This window comes from Petaurus breviceps, unplaced genomic scaffold, assembly GCF_028583685.1.
Source record: "Petaurus breviceps papuanus isolate PSGF00001 unplaced genomic scaffold, PetGlider_PUasm1.0 90879, whole genome shotgun sequence".
NCBI lineage: Eukaryota > Metazoa > Chordata > Mammalia > Diprotodontia > Petauridae > Petaurus > Petaurus breviceps.
The window spans coordinates 14080523-14100824 of record NW_027187368.1 but is presented as its reverse complement, the minus strand read 5'-3'; the positions used below and the strand labels follow the sequence as shown (position 1 = coordinate 14100824).

General features: G+C 43.6%; 2 protein-coding genes across 2 annotated transcripts in view; one reads left to right on the top strand and one right to left on the bottom strand.

Annotated features, from left to right (window-relative positions):
• Nucleotides 1-6338: 6338 nt before the first annotated feature.
• PDRG1 (p53 and DNA damage regulated 1) lies at nt 6339-11265 on the top strand. The gene is made up of 6 exons (XM_069073917.1): nt 6339-6499; nt 6730-6805; nt 7823-7897; nt 9511-9591; nt 10218-10301; nt 11152-11265. The coding sequence occupies exons 1-5, from the start codon at nt 6371-6373 to the stop codon at nt 10298-10300; spliced, it is 444 nt and encodes a 147-aa protein (XP_068930018.1). The 5' UTR covers nt 6339-6370; the 3' UTR covers nt 10301; nt 11152-11265.
• Nucleotides 11266-13058: 1793 nt separating this feature from the next.
• Nucleotides 13059-20302, bottom strand: part of TTLL9 (tubulin tyrosine ligase like 9) — a 42095-nt gene continuing 34851 nt past the window's right edge. Inside the window, exons 11-14 of the mRNA XM_069073911.1 lie at nt 18643-18839; nt 17604-17717; nt 14505-14629; nt 13059-13480 (exon numbers count right to left, since the gene is read on the bottom strand). Coding sequence (XP_068930012.1) covers nt 13404-13480; nt 14505-14629; nt 17604-17717; nt 18643-18839 — 513 coding nt within the window. The 3' untranslated portion in view covers nt 13059-13403. The remainder of the gene's footprint in view (nt 13481-14504; nt 14630-17603; nt 17718-18642; nt 18840-20302) is intronic.

Here is a 20302-nt window from a genome sequence, read left to right as displayed (position 1 = left end):
GCTGAAGGTCACCCAAAAGACAATGGAGAGGCACATGATTAACTTGAGCAGACTGAAAAACCAGCAAGGAATTGTTCAGGATAAGAGGTATAAATCATGTCATTAGAGAGACTGTTCGTTAGGGATAGAAAAAAAAAGAATTAGACTGATCACATTTAGAGAGGGAAAGATAATGAGTGCATAGCTTGTGTACTTCATTGGTACCCCCATGCAATGTCAAGAGATACGGAAGAATGCCCCCAGCATGTTGGGTGGATCTTGTTTGGAAGATTTATAGATGGACCAGAGTCACACAGAATGGGCAAGGGTGGATGGGTTGTAATCTGCATTATTGAAGGAATAATCACGTTGATGCCATCATAAATCCATCAAGCTATTGAGGTAAGGATGGAAAGTAATTTGGAGCCAGATTAATGCCGAGCTAAGGAATGTGTGTTTCATGCTAGAAACAATAGAAAGACACTGAAGATTTTTTTGAGCAAAAGAGTGACACGTTCAGATCTGTGTCTTAGGAAAATTATTTTGGCAGCTGTTTTGGAATAATAATTGAAGAGGGGAAATAAAGATGACAGGGAAATATTAAAGAGCCTTTTATAATAGTCCAGGTGAGAGATTATATGTGCCTGAACAAGAAGGGTAGCAGTGTGAGCAGACGAGAAATGTTGTGGAGGTGAAATTGACAACTGATTGGATTTAGGAGGTTGAAAGAAAAGATTCAAAGATGATTCTGAGGTTTCAGGCTTCAGCTGATTAGGGGTGAGAATGATGTGTCAATGTGTTGTTATTGTTGTTGTTGAGTCATTTCAGTTCTGTCTGACTTTTTGTGACCCATTTGGGGTCTTCTTGGCGAAGATACTGCAGTATCTTTGTAAGTGTCTGAAATCAGATTGAAGATGAGTCTTCCTGACCCCAGGGCTGACCCTCTATCAAGCACCACCTAGTCACCCCAGTGCCTCAAAAGAAACAGCATTTCAGAGAAGAGAGAGGTTTGGTAAAGAAGATGGTGGATTTAGTTTTAGATTCATTGAGTCAAGACATATATTTCCCAAATTGGCTTAAGGGATATAGGAAATGAAACATATACATGTATATGTATATATACACATAAACATATCTATCAATCTATCGATCTATCGATCTATCTACATACATACATAAATGTATGTCTATCTAAGCAGTTTTTCTCTCCTCCAGGACGAAAGTAGCAGTCCTTGGACTTAGATCTGAAAAGACAGCAAAAATCTATGTGACCTTGGTGCAAGTTAATCTCTCCAAGACTCAATTCCCTCTTCTGTAAAATGAGGGAGTTGGGCTTGATAGCCTCTGAGGTCCTTGCCAGTTCCGTTAACTATGATCCTATGATCTGCCCAGGTCAAGGATGAAAAGGAAGAGCTTAATCAATGAGCTTATTGCTTCATGTCAAACAATGGGCAGCCAAGGGAAACCGTCCATCTTAATGAGAACAAGGAATCACTAGGGCAAAAAAAATTGAAAAAGGAGAAACTGGATAGATCTTAAGAATTTAAGACCAATGATGAACCCTTGGGACAAAAATATGCATATGCATATCTATACAACTACCTATTTTTATATATGCATTTTCTTTATCATATATGCATACATATAGGTGGTATAGTGGATAGAGTGCCAGGCCTGGAGTCAGGAAGACCAGAGTTTAAATCTGGCCTCAGACACTAACTAGTTGTGTGACTTGACAAGTCATTTAACCCTGTTTGCCTCAGTTTCTTCATCTGTAAAATAAGCTAGAGAAGGAAAATGCAAACCACTCTAGTATCTTTGCCAAGAAACCTCAGACAGGGTCATGAAGAGTCATACACAACCTAAAATGACTGAACAACAAGTATGTTGTTCATGTATGTGGTTTCATGTTACATGTCGATAAAGACAATACATACAAACAATTTCAATCAGACACTTTTACAATACTACCAAGTTCTAAATGTATGATGAAGTGGCCCTGGTCCACACTGGCCTTGAACTTAGAGGATCTGGGTTCTGTGTGATTTTAGACAAATCACTATAACCCTTTAAGCCTCAACTTCCTTATCTGTAGAATGAAGGATTTAGACTAGATGGTCTCCCAAAGCCCTTTCACAATTAACTGGGTATGGGAGAAGGGCAAGAGAGATGGAAGATTCAAAGAGAGCTCTGAGTTTACAAATTAGTCTAATATATCTGATCAATTTCTGGTGGGGGGGGGAAGTGGTGAAATCACAGAATTCAGAACTCTAAAATCCCTTATACCTTACTCTGATTCACTCATTTTAGAGATGAGGGGACATCTAAATTACTCCACAAACCACAGTCTGTTCTCATCTGTCTTCACCCAGTCTGACACAATGTGGTCATAGTCAGTTTGTTAACAAGCATTTATTAAGAACCAATTACATGTCAGTCACTTTGCTAAGTACTGGGGATACAAAGAAAGGGAAAAAAAACATGGTCCCTGCCAAAAGGAGCTTACATGCTAATGGGGGAGAGTACATACAAGATATATACAGTGTAAATGGAAGGTAATCTCAGAGGCAAGACACTAAAGGGATGGGGGGAAGGGGAGAGGGAGACAGACAGGGAAAGTCCTGCTGAAGAGGGTGGGATATGAGCTAAGTCTTGAATGAGGCCAGAGAATCTAGGAGAAGTAAGGAGAGAAGAGTACTCCAGTCCTGGGGAAAAACCTCAGAGTCAGAAAATGGAGTAATATGTACCAAAATCAACAAATAGGTCATCATAGCTGGATTGTAGAGTGAAGAAAGGGGAATAAAGTGTAAGAAGATTGACAGGTAAAGGGGGAGGCCATGAACGGTTTTCAGTGCCAAATGGGGCATTTTATATTTGATCCTGAAGGTAATAGCCAAGATTGACATATCCTTTGGGAAAATTATTTGGCCACTGAGCAAAGGATAGAGCTGAGACAGGGAGAACAATGAAAAGTGTATTACAATAGTCCAGTCAAGGTGATGAGGGTCTGCACCTGGCTGGTGGCTGGGTGAGTGGAGCGAAAGGGGCATTGACAAGACTTGACAACAGATGGGGTATGTGTGATAAGTACCAGCAGGTTGTTTGGTAGAAAGAACTTGGGATTTACAGATAAAGGGAGAGTTGGGAGTGGGAATTGGTTGTTGACCACCACACCTCCAAGATATAATATAAGAAAGTAAGAAACAAACAAAGTAGGAGGCACTTTTATGAAGGGTGAACAATGTCCTTGATTAAATTAGAAGGAGAATTTGGTCATTGGGTGGGTGAGAGATTAATGCTGCCCTGGGTCACCCTTAAAAAGAGTTCCAGAATTAATCTAAGAGTTCAAGACATATTGAAATGCCTCCAGCCCATGCAGAGACACACAGTCTCCAAACAGATACAGACTCAGAAAAGGAGTCTAGTTGAGGAGTTAGCGTCAGAAGCAACTTATGAACAGAACTTCCTAGAGCACAGACGCCAACCCTGCCCCGCTGCGGACTTGAATGAACTAGCCTGGCAATCTTACTGGTGAGAATAGCAGACCCTGGCAGCACATCCAGGTGACCTGCCCAGCAGAGACACTGCTAAGAGGAACAGCATGAGGAGAGAAAGGGCATCAAGGCCTACAGTAAGAGCAGTGGGAGTTGCCTTGTTCTCATGTGTTTCCTGTGTGTGGGTCTCACTACCATTGTTTGTACTTCTTCCCACTGTATATGTTTGTAGGAACGCATATTCCAGGCTTATGGAAAGAATGTTTTGAAGCTACTCTTTTTACAATGTCATCTTAATAAGTGTTTTTGCTTTGAGTTAATTTTTAAGAGGATGCTCCCCAGTGAGGGCTTGTGAGCTAAAGTTTTAGGATTGTAGATCCATAGGGTATCCTTGAAACCTGGGAGTACTCAGTTTCTCTCCTGCTCTGGAAGCCTAATCTGCAACCTTCAGGGTGAAGATTAGCTCCTAGAGAAGGGGCTACACAGAATTTAAGAATCTTGGTGTTGGATAGAACTACAAAGGACATCTAAGCCAACTAGTACCTGAAATTGTTAAAAAGTTTTTGCTTAAATGTGCAGAAGGCTTTATAATGACAATCCTGGTTTAGGACCATAATGAAACTTCACAAGTTATCAGAAAACAGGGTAAAGTGTATATGTGTGTGTGTGTGTGTGTGTGTGTGTGTGTGTGTGTGGCTGGGGGGGGGAGTGCTTAGCCCTACCCCCTTAACCATTTTTTCTTTGTATTAACAAAAGAACTGAGACAGATCCTAAAGACCTGTGGTGATCATGGCAAAGATGTGAAGGTAGTAACTTTTACATAAAGTTGTTTTAATAAATCAAATAGTCACTACAAAGTCAGTCATCTAAGTTTTATAAATGAAGACAATTGGTGGAAAGTGACATTTTCAAATGTGGGCTGAGGGTTTTAAAGGAGAGATGACTAATTTTCTAGCTTAGTAATATTGGAATATATTCTATATGATACACCTAGAGTTACATGGAGTCCAAAGACAAATCCCAGGTATCAAGAGATGGCATAGCTCCATGAAGCTCAGTGGTGAAGAGGAATAGTATGAGTTGGTAGGCTGAATGGCCTCTGTTGAGCAGGGGGAATACTTCAGCCTTTTGGGAAGTTAGTGCATGAGTACAGAGTAACTTGGTTGGTAGAAGTAAAGTTGAGCTACCTCATGGCCATGTTCCCTTGTTGGTTAATTAATTGTGTTGTTATTCAGTTGTTTTTCAGTCATATCTGACTCTTCATGACCCCATTTGGGGCCTTCTTGGTAAAGCTACTGGAGTGGTTTGCCATTTCCTTCTCAAGCTCATTTTACAGATGAAGAAACTGAGGTAAAAAGCGTTAAGTGACTTGCCCAGGGTCACACAGCTAGGAAGTGTCTGAGGCCAGATTTGAACTTATGAAGATGAGTCTTTCTAACTCCAGACCCAGTACCTCACCCACTGTATCACCTAGCTGTCAGGGCTAATTAATTAATAAATTAATTCATTGATAGCCTGCTTTTCTAAAAGTTTTCATCAAGTAAGAAAAGGAGTTGTGGAATGATATTCCTTCTGCAACACCGAGTGTACACCAAGCCCATACCACCACTAGTGATGAAGCCTACATCTGTCTCTTTCAAACTTATATATACTTATTGGTCCTGGTTAAGGCCAGAAAATCCAAGTTCTAGAGAAGACTTCTTGCTACATCTGCTGAGGATAAGAATAATATTTGTTGAAGTTCAAAGACTATAATTTTGTCTTGTGGATAAAAGTAGTATCATTCTCATAGCAATCCTTTCCTTTCAACACCAAACTATTCGCACCAGAAAATTCCTAAAGCGATGAAAGTTAAGAGATTTTTAAATAATATAATAAACCTGTGTCTGTTTAAGATTTTTGAATCTGAATCACCTCATTTTGCAGAGGAGGAAACTACAGAAGTGACTTGTCTAAAATCGTATAGCTCCCATGATGAGCATCTAGCTTCTTCCTGACTACTCCAGTCCACAAGTAGTTCTTCCCTTCTAGGGCAAGGCCATAGCTTGAATGACTGTAGCCTTAGGCAGAGAGTGCCTGAACCGGAGGCTTCTGGGAAAGTCCATCCACCACCCTGCACCTGCCCAAGGCTCCATTGAGCACTGGGCATTCAGGAAGCCCTTCTTAATGCTGCTGCTGGTGATGAAGAGGAGGAGGAGGAAGACAGTCACAGTGAAAGTTTAATTTGTGGCTTTGATATCATTTGACCTTCACAACAGCCCTGTGAGGTAGGTGCTGTTATTCTACCCATTTTACATTCTATACAATGAGTTAGGAAGACTCATTTTCATAAGTCAAGGTAGGATTCAAACTCAATCCTTCCTGAGCCCAAATCTAACGTTCCACCTAGTTGTTGAATCGAATTGGAAATTATTCTTTGCTCCCAATGAATTCAGAGGACTTTAATTTCTACCCATTTTACAGATAGAGAAAATGAGAAACCAAGGTAGAGATGACGGTTAAGGGAGGAGGTCAGAGGGAGACCATGCTCTCTGCTGCATCCTTCCCCAATCTGCCCATGCTGCCCTGGGAACTAGAAATAGCTGGGTTTCTCTTATTTTCACTCCACTCTCCCCAGTTTAGGCGACCAGGACTCTAAATGAGTGACCCTTAAGACAACCATTTTCGGACTTGAGGACTTCAAGAGCAAAGACTAAATTCAGCCTGACGGGGGCGCCAAAGTACTTGTCTTTCCCCAACACACGTGCGCCTCCGCCCAACTCCATCTACTTCAGAAAGCATCGTCACGTGGCCCCAAAGGCTGTCCCTCTTTCGTTTTCCCCCGCCCCGCCCCCGGGCGTGCGTCCTGCGGCGGCGGCGGCCCCTGGCGTCTCGCAGCGTGCCTGTGGTGGCGGCGCATGCGCACAGGGAGACTGCCGGCCTGCACCATTGTTGAAGTCATGTTGGGGTCGGAAGCCGAGCGTGTGCTCCTCTACCTGAGCGAGGTAGAAGAGCTGGCCGAGGAGGTGCTGGCCGACAAGCAGCAGGTCCGCGAAGGGCCGGGAACGAGGAGAACGCGCTTCCAAATTCCTGCCCTCCTTACTCCTACACTTTCCCCTCCACCCTTCCCTTACCGGACTTAGCCTGGTCCTTGTACAAAGGAGGTACCCGAGGCCCCGGGGTGGGTGATGGGGTTGGGGAGGATGACTGGGCCAAGGTTGCCCCTCTGACCCCCTCCCCTCTCTCGGTCCCCCCGTGATGTCTGACTTTCTCCTAGATAGTGGACCTGGACTTGAAAAGGAACCAGAACCGGGAAGCCCTGAGGGCCCTTCAGAGAGACCCCAGCCAATCGAGTAAGTTGTGGGTATTGGGGCCAGGGGTCATGGAAGTATGAGCAAGGAGATTTACTGTCACTTTTTTCTTTTAGGGTCAATGTCAGGTAACATCTTTAATTCCACATCGCAGCAGTAGAGTGAAGAGGAGGGGGGGGGGGGAAGCAAATCAAATGGTATATTTACATCCAAAATTCACTTCACCTGTATATTGGGTCGAGAACACACTGTCACAATATGTACAGTAGATACCTTTGAGGACATGGATACAAACTCCTTTTTTTTTAAAACATTGCTTTCCTGTATAGTAAGATAGGATTGTTGTTTTTTCTTTTTTTTTTTTTGGTAGGTTTTTTTTTAACGTGACTACACAAAAGTGGTTAGAGATCTCCATTTTCTTTCTTTTTGCCAAATTAGGTTTTAAATTCTATCACCTTCCTTAGGGAATTATGGATACCTGAAGTCTTATAGAAAAGAATACTAATAATAGCTGACATACAGCACTTGAAGATTTGTGAAGTGCCTTATATGTTATAATAACCCTGTCATGTAAATACTAATGTCCCAGTTTTATAGATGAGGAAACTTGGGTCTGAGAACTTTCAGGGTCAAACAGCCAGTAAGTATGAGGAAGGATGTGAGGCCATGTCTTCCTGACTCTCAAGTCCACTAAAAACTCTGCCTCAAGAATCCTTGAGCATTACTAGCTAAATTTGGCATTAGCCCCAAAGATGTTGGCCTCAGTGAGGAGTGTAACTAGCACCCTTATTCTGGCTGGTCTCCCAATCTTCATAAGATCCTTTCTTGATCCTCTACGTCCCCCACCAACTTCTAGCGTTCTCCCTCCCAAACTACTTTAAATATATTTGTTTCTGTTGATATGCCATATATGTACTTGTGGTCTCTTCCATTAGAATGGAAGCTCCTCAGGAGTAGGAATTGTTTCATTCTTAATATTTGTGTCCCACAGTGTCTGGCAGGTGCTTAATGAATACTTGTTGGTTTATCAAGCTGACCATGGACTGTTTTCTGTTTCAGATAAAGTGATGGTTTGCTTTGGAAACATGTTCATCAAGCTTCCTCGACCACGGACAAAGGATATGATTCACAAAGGTAAAGAGCCCCACAAATGTGCTGTAAACACTGTGGCTTTACCTCCCAAGTCAGGCTTTGCATAGTATGAAGGCTTGGGTCTTAATTCAGATTGATCACAGCCTCAGTCTCAAAAGTTTAATAGCCTTTGACCTAGAGATTCCACTTTGGGGCATATACCTCAAAGAAGTCAAAGACAAAATTTATATATGTATCTATATACTTTTGTATGTATATATATCAAAATATTCATAGCTACACTTTTTACAATAGCAAAAAACCTTCCATAGTAGCAAAAAACAAAGTGGGTATGTGCTGATCACGGAATGGCTATAAGAAACAAGTATGATGAATTCACAGGAAGGTAAGATTTGTTTGAATTGATACAGAGTGGAGTAAGCAGAACCAGTAAAATGATAAAACAGTGATTACAATTAAAAAAAAAGTGAGCCCCCAAAACCTTCTTCTTGGGGCCAATTGTTTTTTGGTTTTTTTTGGGGGGGGGAGGGGAGTTGTGGGGCATCAGTGCAGAAAGAAGAGACCAAGATCTGTATTCTTCACTGGGGAAGAAGGAATTGTATATCCCACCATCCTGGTACAATGGAAAGAGCATGGCAGCCAGAATCTGGGTTCAAGTCCTACTTCTGCTGAATCTGTAAAAAAGATATTTTTGTTGGCCCTTAATTTCCTCATTTGCAAAATGGATTAGATGACCTCTGGTATCTCCTCCAGCCCTACATCTCTGATCCCCTACATAAAGTCTTGTGGAGTCAAAATTAACCAAACAAGGTAGAATAGTGTGATTTGAAAACAAAGTAATTGAAAGTTCTTGGTATCTAGCCCCAGAAAAGAAATTTCATGGTCTCACCCAGCCTCTCTTATCTTCTCACCTATATACTACCCCCTTTATTCTAATCAGGCTTATCTCTCTGCTTTCTGTCTGGCACATCACTACTCGTGCTTCCTCACCTCAGTGTGTTTGGTCTCACTGTTACCTTTGCTTGCAGAGACCTTCCTTGTCTCATTGGTCTCTAAATTGTATACATTCTTAGACATTGAACTTGAGTCCTGACTCCTGCACCCTCTCACTTGCTGAGCCATTAATCTGTGCCACTCATTAGACAGTTAAACACTTCTAGTCAGGCAGGCTCTTTGGACAGTCATCAGTTTGGCTACAGTATGTGGTGCCTAGACAGTGTTCTATAATTCTTTGTTAACAGGGAAGCTCTTGAAATCAGGTTATAAGAATGGAAATGTCAAATTGCAAGGAATTTTAGAGACCATCTAGTCCAACTCACTTGTTTTTCAAAGGTGGAGTCAAGGAAAGTCACTTTGCTGTGGTCACCTAGCAAGTTGTATGCAGTATATATGTATAAGTCCATGACTTCTGTTGATAGGCAGTATGGTGGTGGTGTGTAGAGAGAACATGCCATGCTAGGATACCTGGAGCTGAGTCTGCTGTCAGTAGCTCTGACTGGAGAAGTCATTTGGCCCCAGCTTCAGTTTCTTCTATGAAATAAGAATAATGCTATTTGTACTACCCACTTCACAGGATTGGGAAAGAAAGTGCTTTCAAAACTGCAAAATGTTCTGAAAATGTTAACTGCTGTTGGTTTTTTTGTTGTTGTTTTCAGATCAGGAGCACCTGGATGAGGAGATAGAGAAACTCCGGAAACAGCTGAAAGGGAAGGTCAACCGTCTCTTGGAAGCTCAAGGTAGGTAGTTCTTTCATTAGTGGGGACTGAAAAGTGGGAAAAGCCAAAATGTAAATCCCAGGTTAGCATGAATCTCAGAGGTTAGGGTAAAACAAGTGAATGTAGGCATCCAGAAAGTGAGGAAGAGGGGCACATGCCACGGGTCGGGGCCAGTCTGAGCTCTCCACCTACAACAATAATTTGTAGTTCCATTAAAGTTTCCTTCTCTCATTAGTCACTTTGAATTAGGTTATGATAAAAATGTGAATCTAGGAGAGAGGGAAGGCAGATATTATGAACCAGGAGAGATCTTTATGACCTTGGGTAAAGCCAAAATTGGCTCCTCTTCCATGGCAGTGATTGAAATATATGATTGGGCAGGAAAGCCCCTGAGATAAATGGGTAAATAAGTCTACAAAGCCTCAAGAGTCTTTCCAAACCCAAGAGAAGTGAGAGAATCATTGTTGCTTAGTTAGCATGAAACTGTTTTTGCTTAGCTTTTCTTATCAGACTATTAGTCCCTCCCACAACAGTGTATAGAAGCCAAGTAAGCTCTCTTTTGCCCAGCTAATGTGGTGGGACCAGCTGGCACCTCTTCCACATCACTCTTACATTTCTCTGACCCATTGACTTGATTCTTCCCCTAGGTAAACCGGAATTGAAAGGATTTAACCTGAAGCCCCTGAGCCAGGAGGAGATGAGAGCCATTAATGTCATCTTGAAAGGATGAGGTTCAAAAACCAAAGATCAGCATGGGATCTTAAACTTTTGACCCCCAGATGCCCACAGAAGAACTGCTTCACTACCATGGCAGTGGGGTATAGTAGGGACTAGCTTCACAAATCTAGCAGATAGCAGTTTGCTACTGAAGACTTTTGTTTATAGGATTTGGCCGCTCTATTAAAGCCAGGAACCTACAGCCTATTATTATCCACCCAGGACACCACCAGGGTGGGCCGAAACACCAGGCCTATTGATAGTCCTTGGAGAAGATCCAAGATGAGAGGCTGGGGCAGCAGCAGTGGGAGCATTAGAATGACTGCCACAGGCACTTCCAACAATGTCCTGCTGTCTGGGAGGCTGCGTTTTCCCTTTGCCTCAGACTCACAGTTTGACTATTGTTCTAGGTCCGAGGAAGGGAGTGGGAGAAAGTGAGCACTTCATTCCAGTGGAACCCCTCCCTTCCCTACCCAGGCTGTGGGGAAAGGATGGAGAAGACAGACTTGGTAGAATGGTGGAGAGTTTATAACAGGTAGAAATAGAACAACAAAGCTCAATGGTGGTTTGTGATAGACAGGAAACCTTCTCTGTTTGTGGTTCACCACACAGCTCATGCAACTAGTGCTGAAAACAGCTCACATTTCCCAACACAGCTCCCCCTTTTCAGTCCCAAGTTCTGATTACATCAGAGCTTTTAATAGACTCCCGTTAATATCTTGTAAATCAGACTGAGACTTTGTCTCCTAAACCTTTCTTAGGCAAAGGGAAATTGCCCAGGCAGTTGTTCCTTAAGTAATTGCAGACCTTAGGGGCAACTTATTGAACATTCCCTGATAAGTGTCCCTGTCTGCATTCCCATAGCTTCATGGAATTTCCCAGACCCATTCCTCGAGGTGGACACACCATAGGACTATACCAAATGAACTTCCAGAGAGCCATAAAAAAAGCTGAGCAGAATAAAGATCCTGGATGGCATTTCTAGTATCTGTGGTCTGTGTTTGTTAATGCCTGAGACAGCTCCCAGTGTTTGCAAATGGTATACTCTTACTCTGCAGTCTCTGGCCAGTGAGATCAGTGGTAACCCACTGCTAGAGATTGTGTTATTTACCTTGCATGTAAACTCCTGCACTTCAAATATGAGATTACTTTGAAAGGAAAAAATATACACTGTACATAATCATGCAGGAATGTGCAGTTGTAGGTTGGACTGTGGTTTTCTATTAAGCCAGACTGTGAGTGGAGGGAGGAAGGGAGAGGCCTGAAATGCAGCCAGTGGCTCCTGACTGATTAAATGATACCCATGACTGCACTGATCTCTTATCAACGACTCCTAGTTGAGACCTCATACCTCTCACTTGGACACACTTCTCACCACTCCAGCACCCTCATTGACTGTGCTAGAGAGGCGCAACCTAGTCAGGAGAGGTTTGGCCTCCCATGAGTGCCTCTGAGCCAATGACTTCCCTTCTTCAACTTCCTTTTTCTGTCAAATAGCGATGACACTTGAACGGTCTACCTCAGGGTTGTGAGGAAAGTGCTTTGCAAACTTTAAAATGCTATACAAATGTGAATAGTTACGCCAGTCTTTAAATTGTAAAATGTATTCTGAAAAGCTGATGCTGTGTCCATGCAGAAGGGAGATCATAACTAGCCTTTGAAGTTGGCAAAGTACTTTAAATGCATTAGCTCATCTAAGTCACTCAGGCTTTTTTCATGAGATAGATACACTGGATGACATGCCGGTTTTACAGAGAAGGAAACAAAGGTTTGGGGATAAGATTTCTCCTTCAAATCTTAAGACTTCTGTGAAACCATTCCTGATCCTTGGCAGTTCTGATGTTTCTTTCATGGACTTTACTTAATTAGCATTTTCTCAGCCCCTCTCAAAGCACTTGAGTTCATGTTGTAGTTCTCTACATTCTTGGGTCTCCCTATGGACTATAAAGGGCTTGACGAGAGACTGTCTAATCTGTCACCCCTAACCATGATGCTTTGCATGTTTTTTTTTACTTTGTCTGGATCTGTGATTCTGCTGAAACAAACTTTTCCAGTACAGAGTAATCCCCGTTTGGTTACTTAGATCCTTGTCGGGAGGGATTGTTTCACTGATTATACTTAGGTCCTCAGCACTTGTCACAGTGTTTAACATAGGGTAAGGGCATAATAGAGTGGTGATTAAATGACATGCTCAGGGTCACACAGCCCATATGTATTAGAATTAGAACTGCCCTGCCCTAAGAGTGCATGACAGGTTGCTTTTTCAGTCCCATTGGACAGATGTGAAGAGACATTAAATAAAGAACTGACCTTGGAAGTCAGGAAAACCTGGGTTCCTGCCCCACCTCTAACCCACGTGCTGGCTGTGACTCCAGGCAAGTCACTTATTCTCTCAGGATCCCAGGCAAGCCTTTCAGACCATAAAGGAGCTGTTGAGCAGTTGTTAACATTGCATCAGGACAGGGACTTCCTCAACAGATTGCAATTCTTGATGCTAGTGAATTCATATTTGGTCCACATGGATGAGGTTAAGTGGCTTGTCTGAATTCCTATAGCTAACACATGTTGGAGCTAGTCATGTAACTAAGATCTAACTTTGAATTCACACTGGCAATTACTCTCTTGTCCTCCCTGAGCTTTTTCCCCATCTCTAAAAATAGGGGTGACCTCGCCTGTCTGCCCAGAAAGGGGAAGAGCCCCATGAGCATACACATATAGGTGATGTCCAGTGCTTCAGCCAACAGGATCCTAGTTAAATCAGAAAAGAGATATCGAATGATGATTTGCTTTTATTAAGAAAGTTCTCTCTAGGACTGCAAGGCTTGCTACATTTCTCATTGTATAGGTCAAATCCTTAGTTTCAGATCATAGAACCAATGCAGACGAACCCCTTTCAAGGTCACAAATCCACCCAGCTTCCCAGACTGGCACAGCTCCTGAGCACGCTTCATCCACAGCGCATCCTGGAGCCAGCAAGTCCAGCAGGCTGATGGTTGGTAACATGCTGAGCCAGCAAAACTGTTGGCAGGCCTGAGAGAAACTGGAGGCACTGCTCCAAAATTGGGAGGGGTCACTGGGCACCTGCTTGGGCTCAATTTCCCCTTGGCCCACCATGATTAACTGGTAACTTTCTTCTGGTTGTGAAGTGAACGGAAGAGCTGCCTCAGCTGTTTCTTTCGATCATTGTCGCAGCCTGAAATAAAGCAAGAGAAGGGGTGCTAGCACGACCCCCTTACGTACTGATTGGGTGATCTGCAGCTGCTAGGGAGAAGAGCATGGCTGTGGGCAAGCCTCAGTGTCCTCATCTGTCAGACAGGATTATGAACAGCCCATATGGTGCTTAAAGGTTTACAAATGCACCTCGTGAGTGTATTTGTATCTTCAGGATAGAGTGCAATGATTACTATCCACATCTGATAGATGAGGAAATGGGCCTGGAAAGAAGCAGTTTGCCTGTGGAATGTGTCCTGGGTCCAAGATCAGCACTCTCCCTTGCTCCACCTCATACTATCCTCCCTTCAGGCAATTTCCAGGGAAGTGCCTTAAAAAGTAAAGCATTAAAGAAATGTGAGCTGATAACATCAAATCAAGTTCAGGCTCTCTGACCTGCTTTTTAAGGTCCTTTATAATATGTGATCACTCTACCTTCTGGGCCCTTTCACACTCCTCCCATCCACTGGCCTGTGCTCTAACCCATTTGGATTACCTGTCATATCCCACACGCCTCAGCCCATGCCTCTGCCCTGTGCACATAGAGAAACACTATCCAGACTTCATGACCTATTCTAAACACCCGTCTCCTGCAAGAAGCCTTCCTTTAGTGTCCTAATGATCTTTACCCCTCAGAGTTCATCTGACTGGAAGCCCATGGAGCCATCCCTGCTCACTCATAAGAGTTTAGAAGGGAGAAGAAAACAAGGCAGTTTGACGTGGGCCTTAGGTCTGGGGAGAGCTGATACAAAGGATTTCAGAGAAGGGAGAGGTAGGTTCCCATGCACTGAAATTCAAAAAGATGGCAGTCTCTCTAGTGTTGCCTAAAGAGCCATGCATGTACAGAGAACTCACTACTGACTGACAGGTAGTGGAAATGTGCAAGTCCAGTGGTTTTTCCACTAGACCACCCCCTGCCCCTCCACTGCTTGTTTTTCTCCCTGTCTCCAGATTGTGCCAGGCTGGGAATATGACCCTCTGAGAACCTGCTGAGAAGCCCCACATACCCAGGTGGGTGTTGGCCACAAAGTTTCCAGCCCCTGATGTGTCGATGCCCTCTTCTTCTCTGCTGACTGGTCCGTCATTCCACATGAGGTCAAAGCCGCCAACTCGCTTTTCCTTTCCTGTGAGCCTAGGGGGCAGGCACAACGGTGATGGGTAGCAAATCCCTCTGGATGTAGCCCTCTGACAAGGGAAGCCTTGTGGAGGAGGGCACCAGCCACAGATCTAAGAAACTAGCGCTTGTATAAATGATAGACCCTGAGAGGTCAGGTAAGGGTTTTTATCCCCATTTTGCAGAGAAGCCAGCCGAAGCTCGGAGGCCAAACAATTTGCTCATGGTTACAAGGCAATAATGTAGCAGAGCCAGAACCTGGGCTCAGGTTTCTGACTCAGTTGTACCATACATACTCCCTCTCTCTAAGAGGTAAAGGCTATAAAAAAGCTGTAGTGGGGTGAAGTTTGAGGAGAAGACACTGGGCTCATAATTAACAGTCCAATAACTGACATCTCTATAGCATTTTAAGATTTCAAAGACACTTCGTATCTATGATCTCATTTGATTCTCGCAATAGTCATATGTGATAGGGAGTAAAAACATTTTTTTTTCTTTCTGATGGCCTTGAAGGTAAGGGGCAAGGGGACCCACACCTATGATTCCATTGCTGTGGGGAACCTTGGACATTTCCTCCTCCAGTGCCAATCATACATAAACCTCATCTGTAACAAACAGCCTTAGAGAGCTACCTGGGGGCCAGATCACATAGGTGTCCGAAGCAGCATCTAAACCCAGATCTTCCAGACTCACTGAGATATACCTGCCTCTTAGTCTAAGTATTATTACCCCCATTTTACAGATGAAAAAACAGAGGCTAAGCAAGGAAGTGACTTGCCTAGGGTTACACAACTAACTAGTAAATGACAAAGCCTGGACTCAAACCCAAATCTTCTGTCTCCAGATGCTGTATTGTTTCACATGCCACACTGCACTCAGTGCTGGCTTTGAGTTCCACCTTCACCATTTGCCAGGCTTCACCTCTACAAGCCTGTGGTTTCCTGTAATGCCCTCCCCAACTCCCACGGCTGCTATGGGTACCTGTGTGAGAGAAAGTGCTTTATAAACTGCAGGAAAGGGATTATCATCATTGTGATCACTTACACTATGGAGATCTCCATAAGAATCTCAGCCACTTTGTGTTTCTAGCCTCGACCCAAGAAGGAAGCCCTGGCTGGGTAACTGATCACTGCATATTTCTGTCCTGGCCAAGGACAGATCTGAGGCCCTAGTCTAGGTCTCTGCTACTCCTCCTTTGTTCAGGAAAGAGTCTATTTAGCCTGAGGCCTTCGAAAGGAGTGGATCTGGAGTCAGTGGCTCCAGGTTCACATTCCAGCTCGTCCCCCTGTGACCTCAGGCAAGCAACTTCCCTTTTCTGCCCCTCAGATACCCCATTTTGGAAGTGAAGGGGCTGGACTAGACAGTCTCTAAGGTACCCCATGATCCTTCTTTGAGCTCTGGATTTCTCCATCATGCCTGGAGTTAGGTAACTTCCACCCCCGGCTCACCAGCTTCATTTTGTGTATTGTCTTTCCCAGTAGATTATAAGCTCCCTGAGAGCAGCAGCTGCCTTTTTAATATCCACAGTGCTTGCTTAGAACAGTGACTGGCACATATCTTCCCCAAACTTCTCTAGTAAGCTATTCCTTACCAACAAATTACTCTTTTCCCAGTAGGAAAAAAAAAAGTGTTGGTTAGGTCTGCCTTGGGAGACTGGGGGCAAAGGTTTCTATCAACCTAGTTTTCTGTATAGTTTAGCTTCTGTTAAGAGGCAGTGAGACATAATGGACAGAGAGTTTCCCTCAGAGTCAAAAGACCCTGGTTTGAGTCCTGACTCCATCAAATGCTTGCTGTGTTGATGTTAGGCATGTCATTTAACCTTCCCTTCATCCTCCTCTCCTAACTCTCTAAGACCATAAATTACAGAGAAGGTGCTGATATGCATCAGAGAGCTCACCAAGAGATCTCTACAATGAAATCACAGCTAGTCTGGTTAAAAAAAAATAGCTACAGTTGGCACCCATAGGTCAGGAGTACCTTGACTTACAAGACAACTATGTTCTTGAAAAGTTGAATAAATCCCATTTTTAAAATTATTATATTAATTAGAAAATGCAAATTAAAACAACTGCAAAGTGCCACCTTACACCCATAAAATTGGCTAAGATGACAGAAAAAGAAAATGACAAATGCCGAAAGAGCCGTGGGAGGACAGTTCCACCCAATGCACTGTGGATGGAACTACAAACTAACTAGTCCAGTTATTCTGGAGAACAATTTGAAACCATGCCCAAAAAGCTATTAAACTATATATACCTCTTCAATACCACTACTAGGTCTCTACTTTAAAGAGATCAAAGAAAGAGGAAAAGAACCCATATGTACAAAAATATAGCAGCTCTTTCTGTAGTGGTAAGGAATTGGAAACTGAAGAGATGTCTATCAACTGGGGAATGGCTGAGCAAGTTATGCTATATGAATATAATGGAATACTATTGTGCTATAAGGAATGATGAAGGAGAGAGTTTCAGAGAAACCTGGGAAGACTTGTATGAACAGATGTAAAGTGAAATGAGAAGAAGCAGGAAAACAATGTACTTAGTAACAGCAACTCTGATCAACATAATGACCAAACAATTCCAAAGGGCTCATGATGAAACAGGCTGTCCACCTCTAGATTAAAGACCTGATGACTCAGATTAGACATAAATATATGGGGGGGAGGGGTAGAGACATGGCTAATTGTGGGATTTTTTTGCATAATTTTACATATTTTAAGAGTTTTGTTTTTCTTTCCTTAATGGGTGGGGGGCAGGAGGAGTGAGAGGATTCAGAAATGAAAATCAAATAAAACAATTTTTAAAAATCATGTCAGATGCATTGGGGGAAAAATAATCAACCACAAATTTGTGGGTGTTATAAGTGTAGTGAGGAGAACCAGATAATGATCCTGTCTCCAAGAATTAAGAAATTACTTTGTGTAAATCAAGGTTTTCATATACTTAAAGTAAGGGCCCCCCAGGGTTCTTTAGGCTGGCATCAGTGTCCCCACCTGGCCTCCATGTCTACAATGTGCAGTGTGTCTTCCAGAAGGCAAGCCTTGAGCTGATAGTCCTCCTGGCTGCTGGCAGCAAGGGATGGGGAGGCGTTGACTTCAAGAAGCCACCTGAAGGTTAGGAAAAAGGAGGGTTGGTGATGTCTCAGCCCTGTAGTAAGATGCCAGATAACCCCAGATGGAACTCCTGGTTTATTTTCAACCAGGCCCACTGGGAAGAAAATGAATGCCCATCAACTTCAGGGAGAAATCAGCATCATTTGTCTCTGTGATGATAGTGAACCCTTTGTATGGCTCCTTAAGCACTTTCAATGTCTATGAACATGTAATCCTCAGAATTCTTTGAAGCCTTGTGAGTCCCATTCTAGTGAGGATTAAACTGAGGTGCACAGAAGGAAAAGTACTTATCCAGGATTATACAGGAAATCAATGGCACATCCAAGGCTAGAACCCAGGCCAGGGCCCATTCCACACTGTGTTGCCTCAGTGATTGTCTGAAGGTGCTCTGAGTCTCTAGATCTAAACTTTCATGTTTGGAATGTGGAATGCTGGTTGCCTTATCTGGAAATTCTTTGCACTCCTTACTTAGCTTGTGACCTAAGCCAGGTGTGTGCCTACCCTCTCTTGAATCTGAATGGAGAAGGCTGTGTTGGCAATTGTTGGGCTCTGGTGTTTGGTATTCTTTGGGTATGTGGACAGTTGAAACACCTTGAGGATCTTCCTCCAAGCTGCATGACATGTAGCCTACTAAGAGAGAGGCTCTGTAGACACTGGCTTGGTTGGAGCCAGAGAGCTCTCATCTATGGACTGGCAGTAATTAGAAATGGACCATCCAGTAACCTATAGAATGGCCCACCCTAAGAAGAGGCCCTTCTATAGGGTGGATCACTGTGAAATAGGCCACTTAGTTCAAATGAACCTGAACTGTGGAACAAGCCACCTTCAGGAATGGATAGAGCACCCTAAGCAAGGGGCTAGCCCACAGAATGGGCCCTTCCAAAGAATGGACTGTCCCTGTCCACAAGAAGCCCCTTACGGTTTGAGGTCCTGGTCAATGAGGATGTCATAGCCATACAGCTCAAAGCAGTGCTTATCACTGATGATGACCTTCTGCACACTTTGCAGGCTTTTGATGAAGATGTTGTCCACATCCTGGAAGAGCGTCTCCACGGCCTCAGGACCGTGCTTGGAGGTCAGGTACTGGCGAAATCGCTGGATCATCCATTTGCAGCCCTGCCACAGAATCATGCGGTAAATGGAAGGAACCTCAGGCTTCAATAACCTGTGAGTAGCTCACAGGGATCAGGGGAGACAGAAAAGATTCAGAGCTCGTCCAACCCCATCCCACCCCCATCATTTTATAGGAGATACCTGAGACCCAGAGATGTGAAATGTCTACCTCAGTCACAGAGGCAGCAATTAGCAGAGTAGATTTGAACCTGGGTCCTCACTCCAGAGCTCTTTTTTTTCTGCACTATACTATCCTTGGATACCTGGGATTATTTTGGGATCCAGAACTGTCAGCCACAAGAGCCAAATGACTGGTAAGTAAGCATATTAGGGCTTAACATAAAACCCAACTTCTAAGAGGTATTCTCAGTTCAAATCATGATTCATCTCACCTCCCTCTCTATGGGACAGCTAGTTCACAGCAACAAGGTAACGTGAGGCATAGAGCTTCTGCTTAACCAGAAAATTTCATTTCAATTCTGTTGTGCTGATAAGTCATTGTCTGCCTGTTCCCAGACACAGGTCCTACCCTCTGGGAGCTTACAGTCAGACACTGGAACCTTCCTTTCTGGTTCCATGGCAGACTGACTCTTCCTCATTCTTTTTCTCCTCTTAGGGTTTGAGTATGAAAAAAATCCATCACCTAGGCTCAGCGTCTTAATACCCTTATCTGTCCATCACTGGTCAAAATATAAAGCTCAGAAGTAATAGATGTTTATAGGGTCTGTACAGACTCTTTGGAAAAATGACTCATAGATCACAGAATCTTGAGGCTGAAGACTTTGAAAATCATCTAGTTTGTTTGACAGATGAGGAGAAGCAGGTCAGGGGGGTGAAGTACCTTGTTTAAGCTGACACAGAAAGTTAGGAGTAGAAGTGAGAGCTGAGCCCACGTCTTCTGAGACTCTTAACCCCTTCCTTTACTGTGGTAGGGAATTATATGGCATAGACATTCATATGAGAATGGCTGGACATCACTGTGGGTATATGGCATTGCAGACCTACTGACACTTATCTGGTTGGGAGAAGTAGGCTATGATGGGTCAGTATGGTTAAAGCCTTGCTAATGGGAAGTCCTGGCACTAGAAACTGGTTAAGAGGCCAGGAGGGGCCCTGCACAGCTCTGAATGGAAGAGCCCAAGAACCTAAGCTGGGGAGGGAGCAGCTTTGTGTCTGGGTATTTCTTTTGTAAGGTGACTAGGCCTTCCTGGGCCCGTTTGCCAGGAAGCTGATCTGGAGGACCACATGACAAGGGCTTATATAAGACTCACTGGCTCAGCCCCTCCCTAGCTGGAGGGACCTGTAACAGATCTTTAAGTGTCAGGTTTTATTTTACTTCTTTTAAGTGTTAGTGAAGCCCTTTTGCAAAGAAGAACACAAACCTCTCTTCTTTCTCCCTCTCAAAAAAGAACTAAGGAGAAGGAGAAGAAGCATGGCAGAGCGGGGCGGGGGGGGGGGGGGGGGGG

What these genes read in the sequence shown, in the direction of transcription:
- PDRG1 (XM_069073917.1), top strand. Translation starts at nt 6,371, where the DNA reads ATGCGCACAGGGAGACTGCCGGCCTGCACCATTGTTGAAGTCATGTTG. An exon ending in AAAGGATATGATTCACAAAG is followed by an intron (nt 7,898 to 9,510) that starts GTAAAGAGCCCC and finishes TGTTGTTTTCAG; the next exon opens with ATCAGGAGCACCTGGATGAG. An exon ending in CCGTCTCTTGGAAGCTCAAG is followed by an intron (nt 9,592 to 10,217) that starts GTAGGTAGTTCT and finishes TTCTTCCCCTAG; the next exon opens with GTAAACCGGAATTGAAAGGA.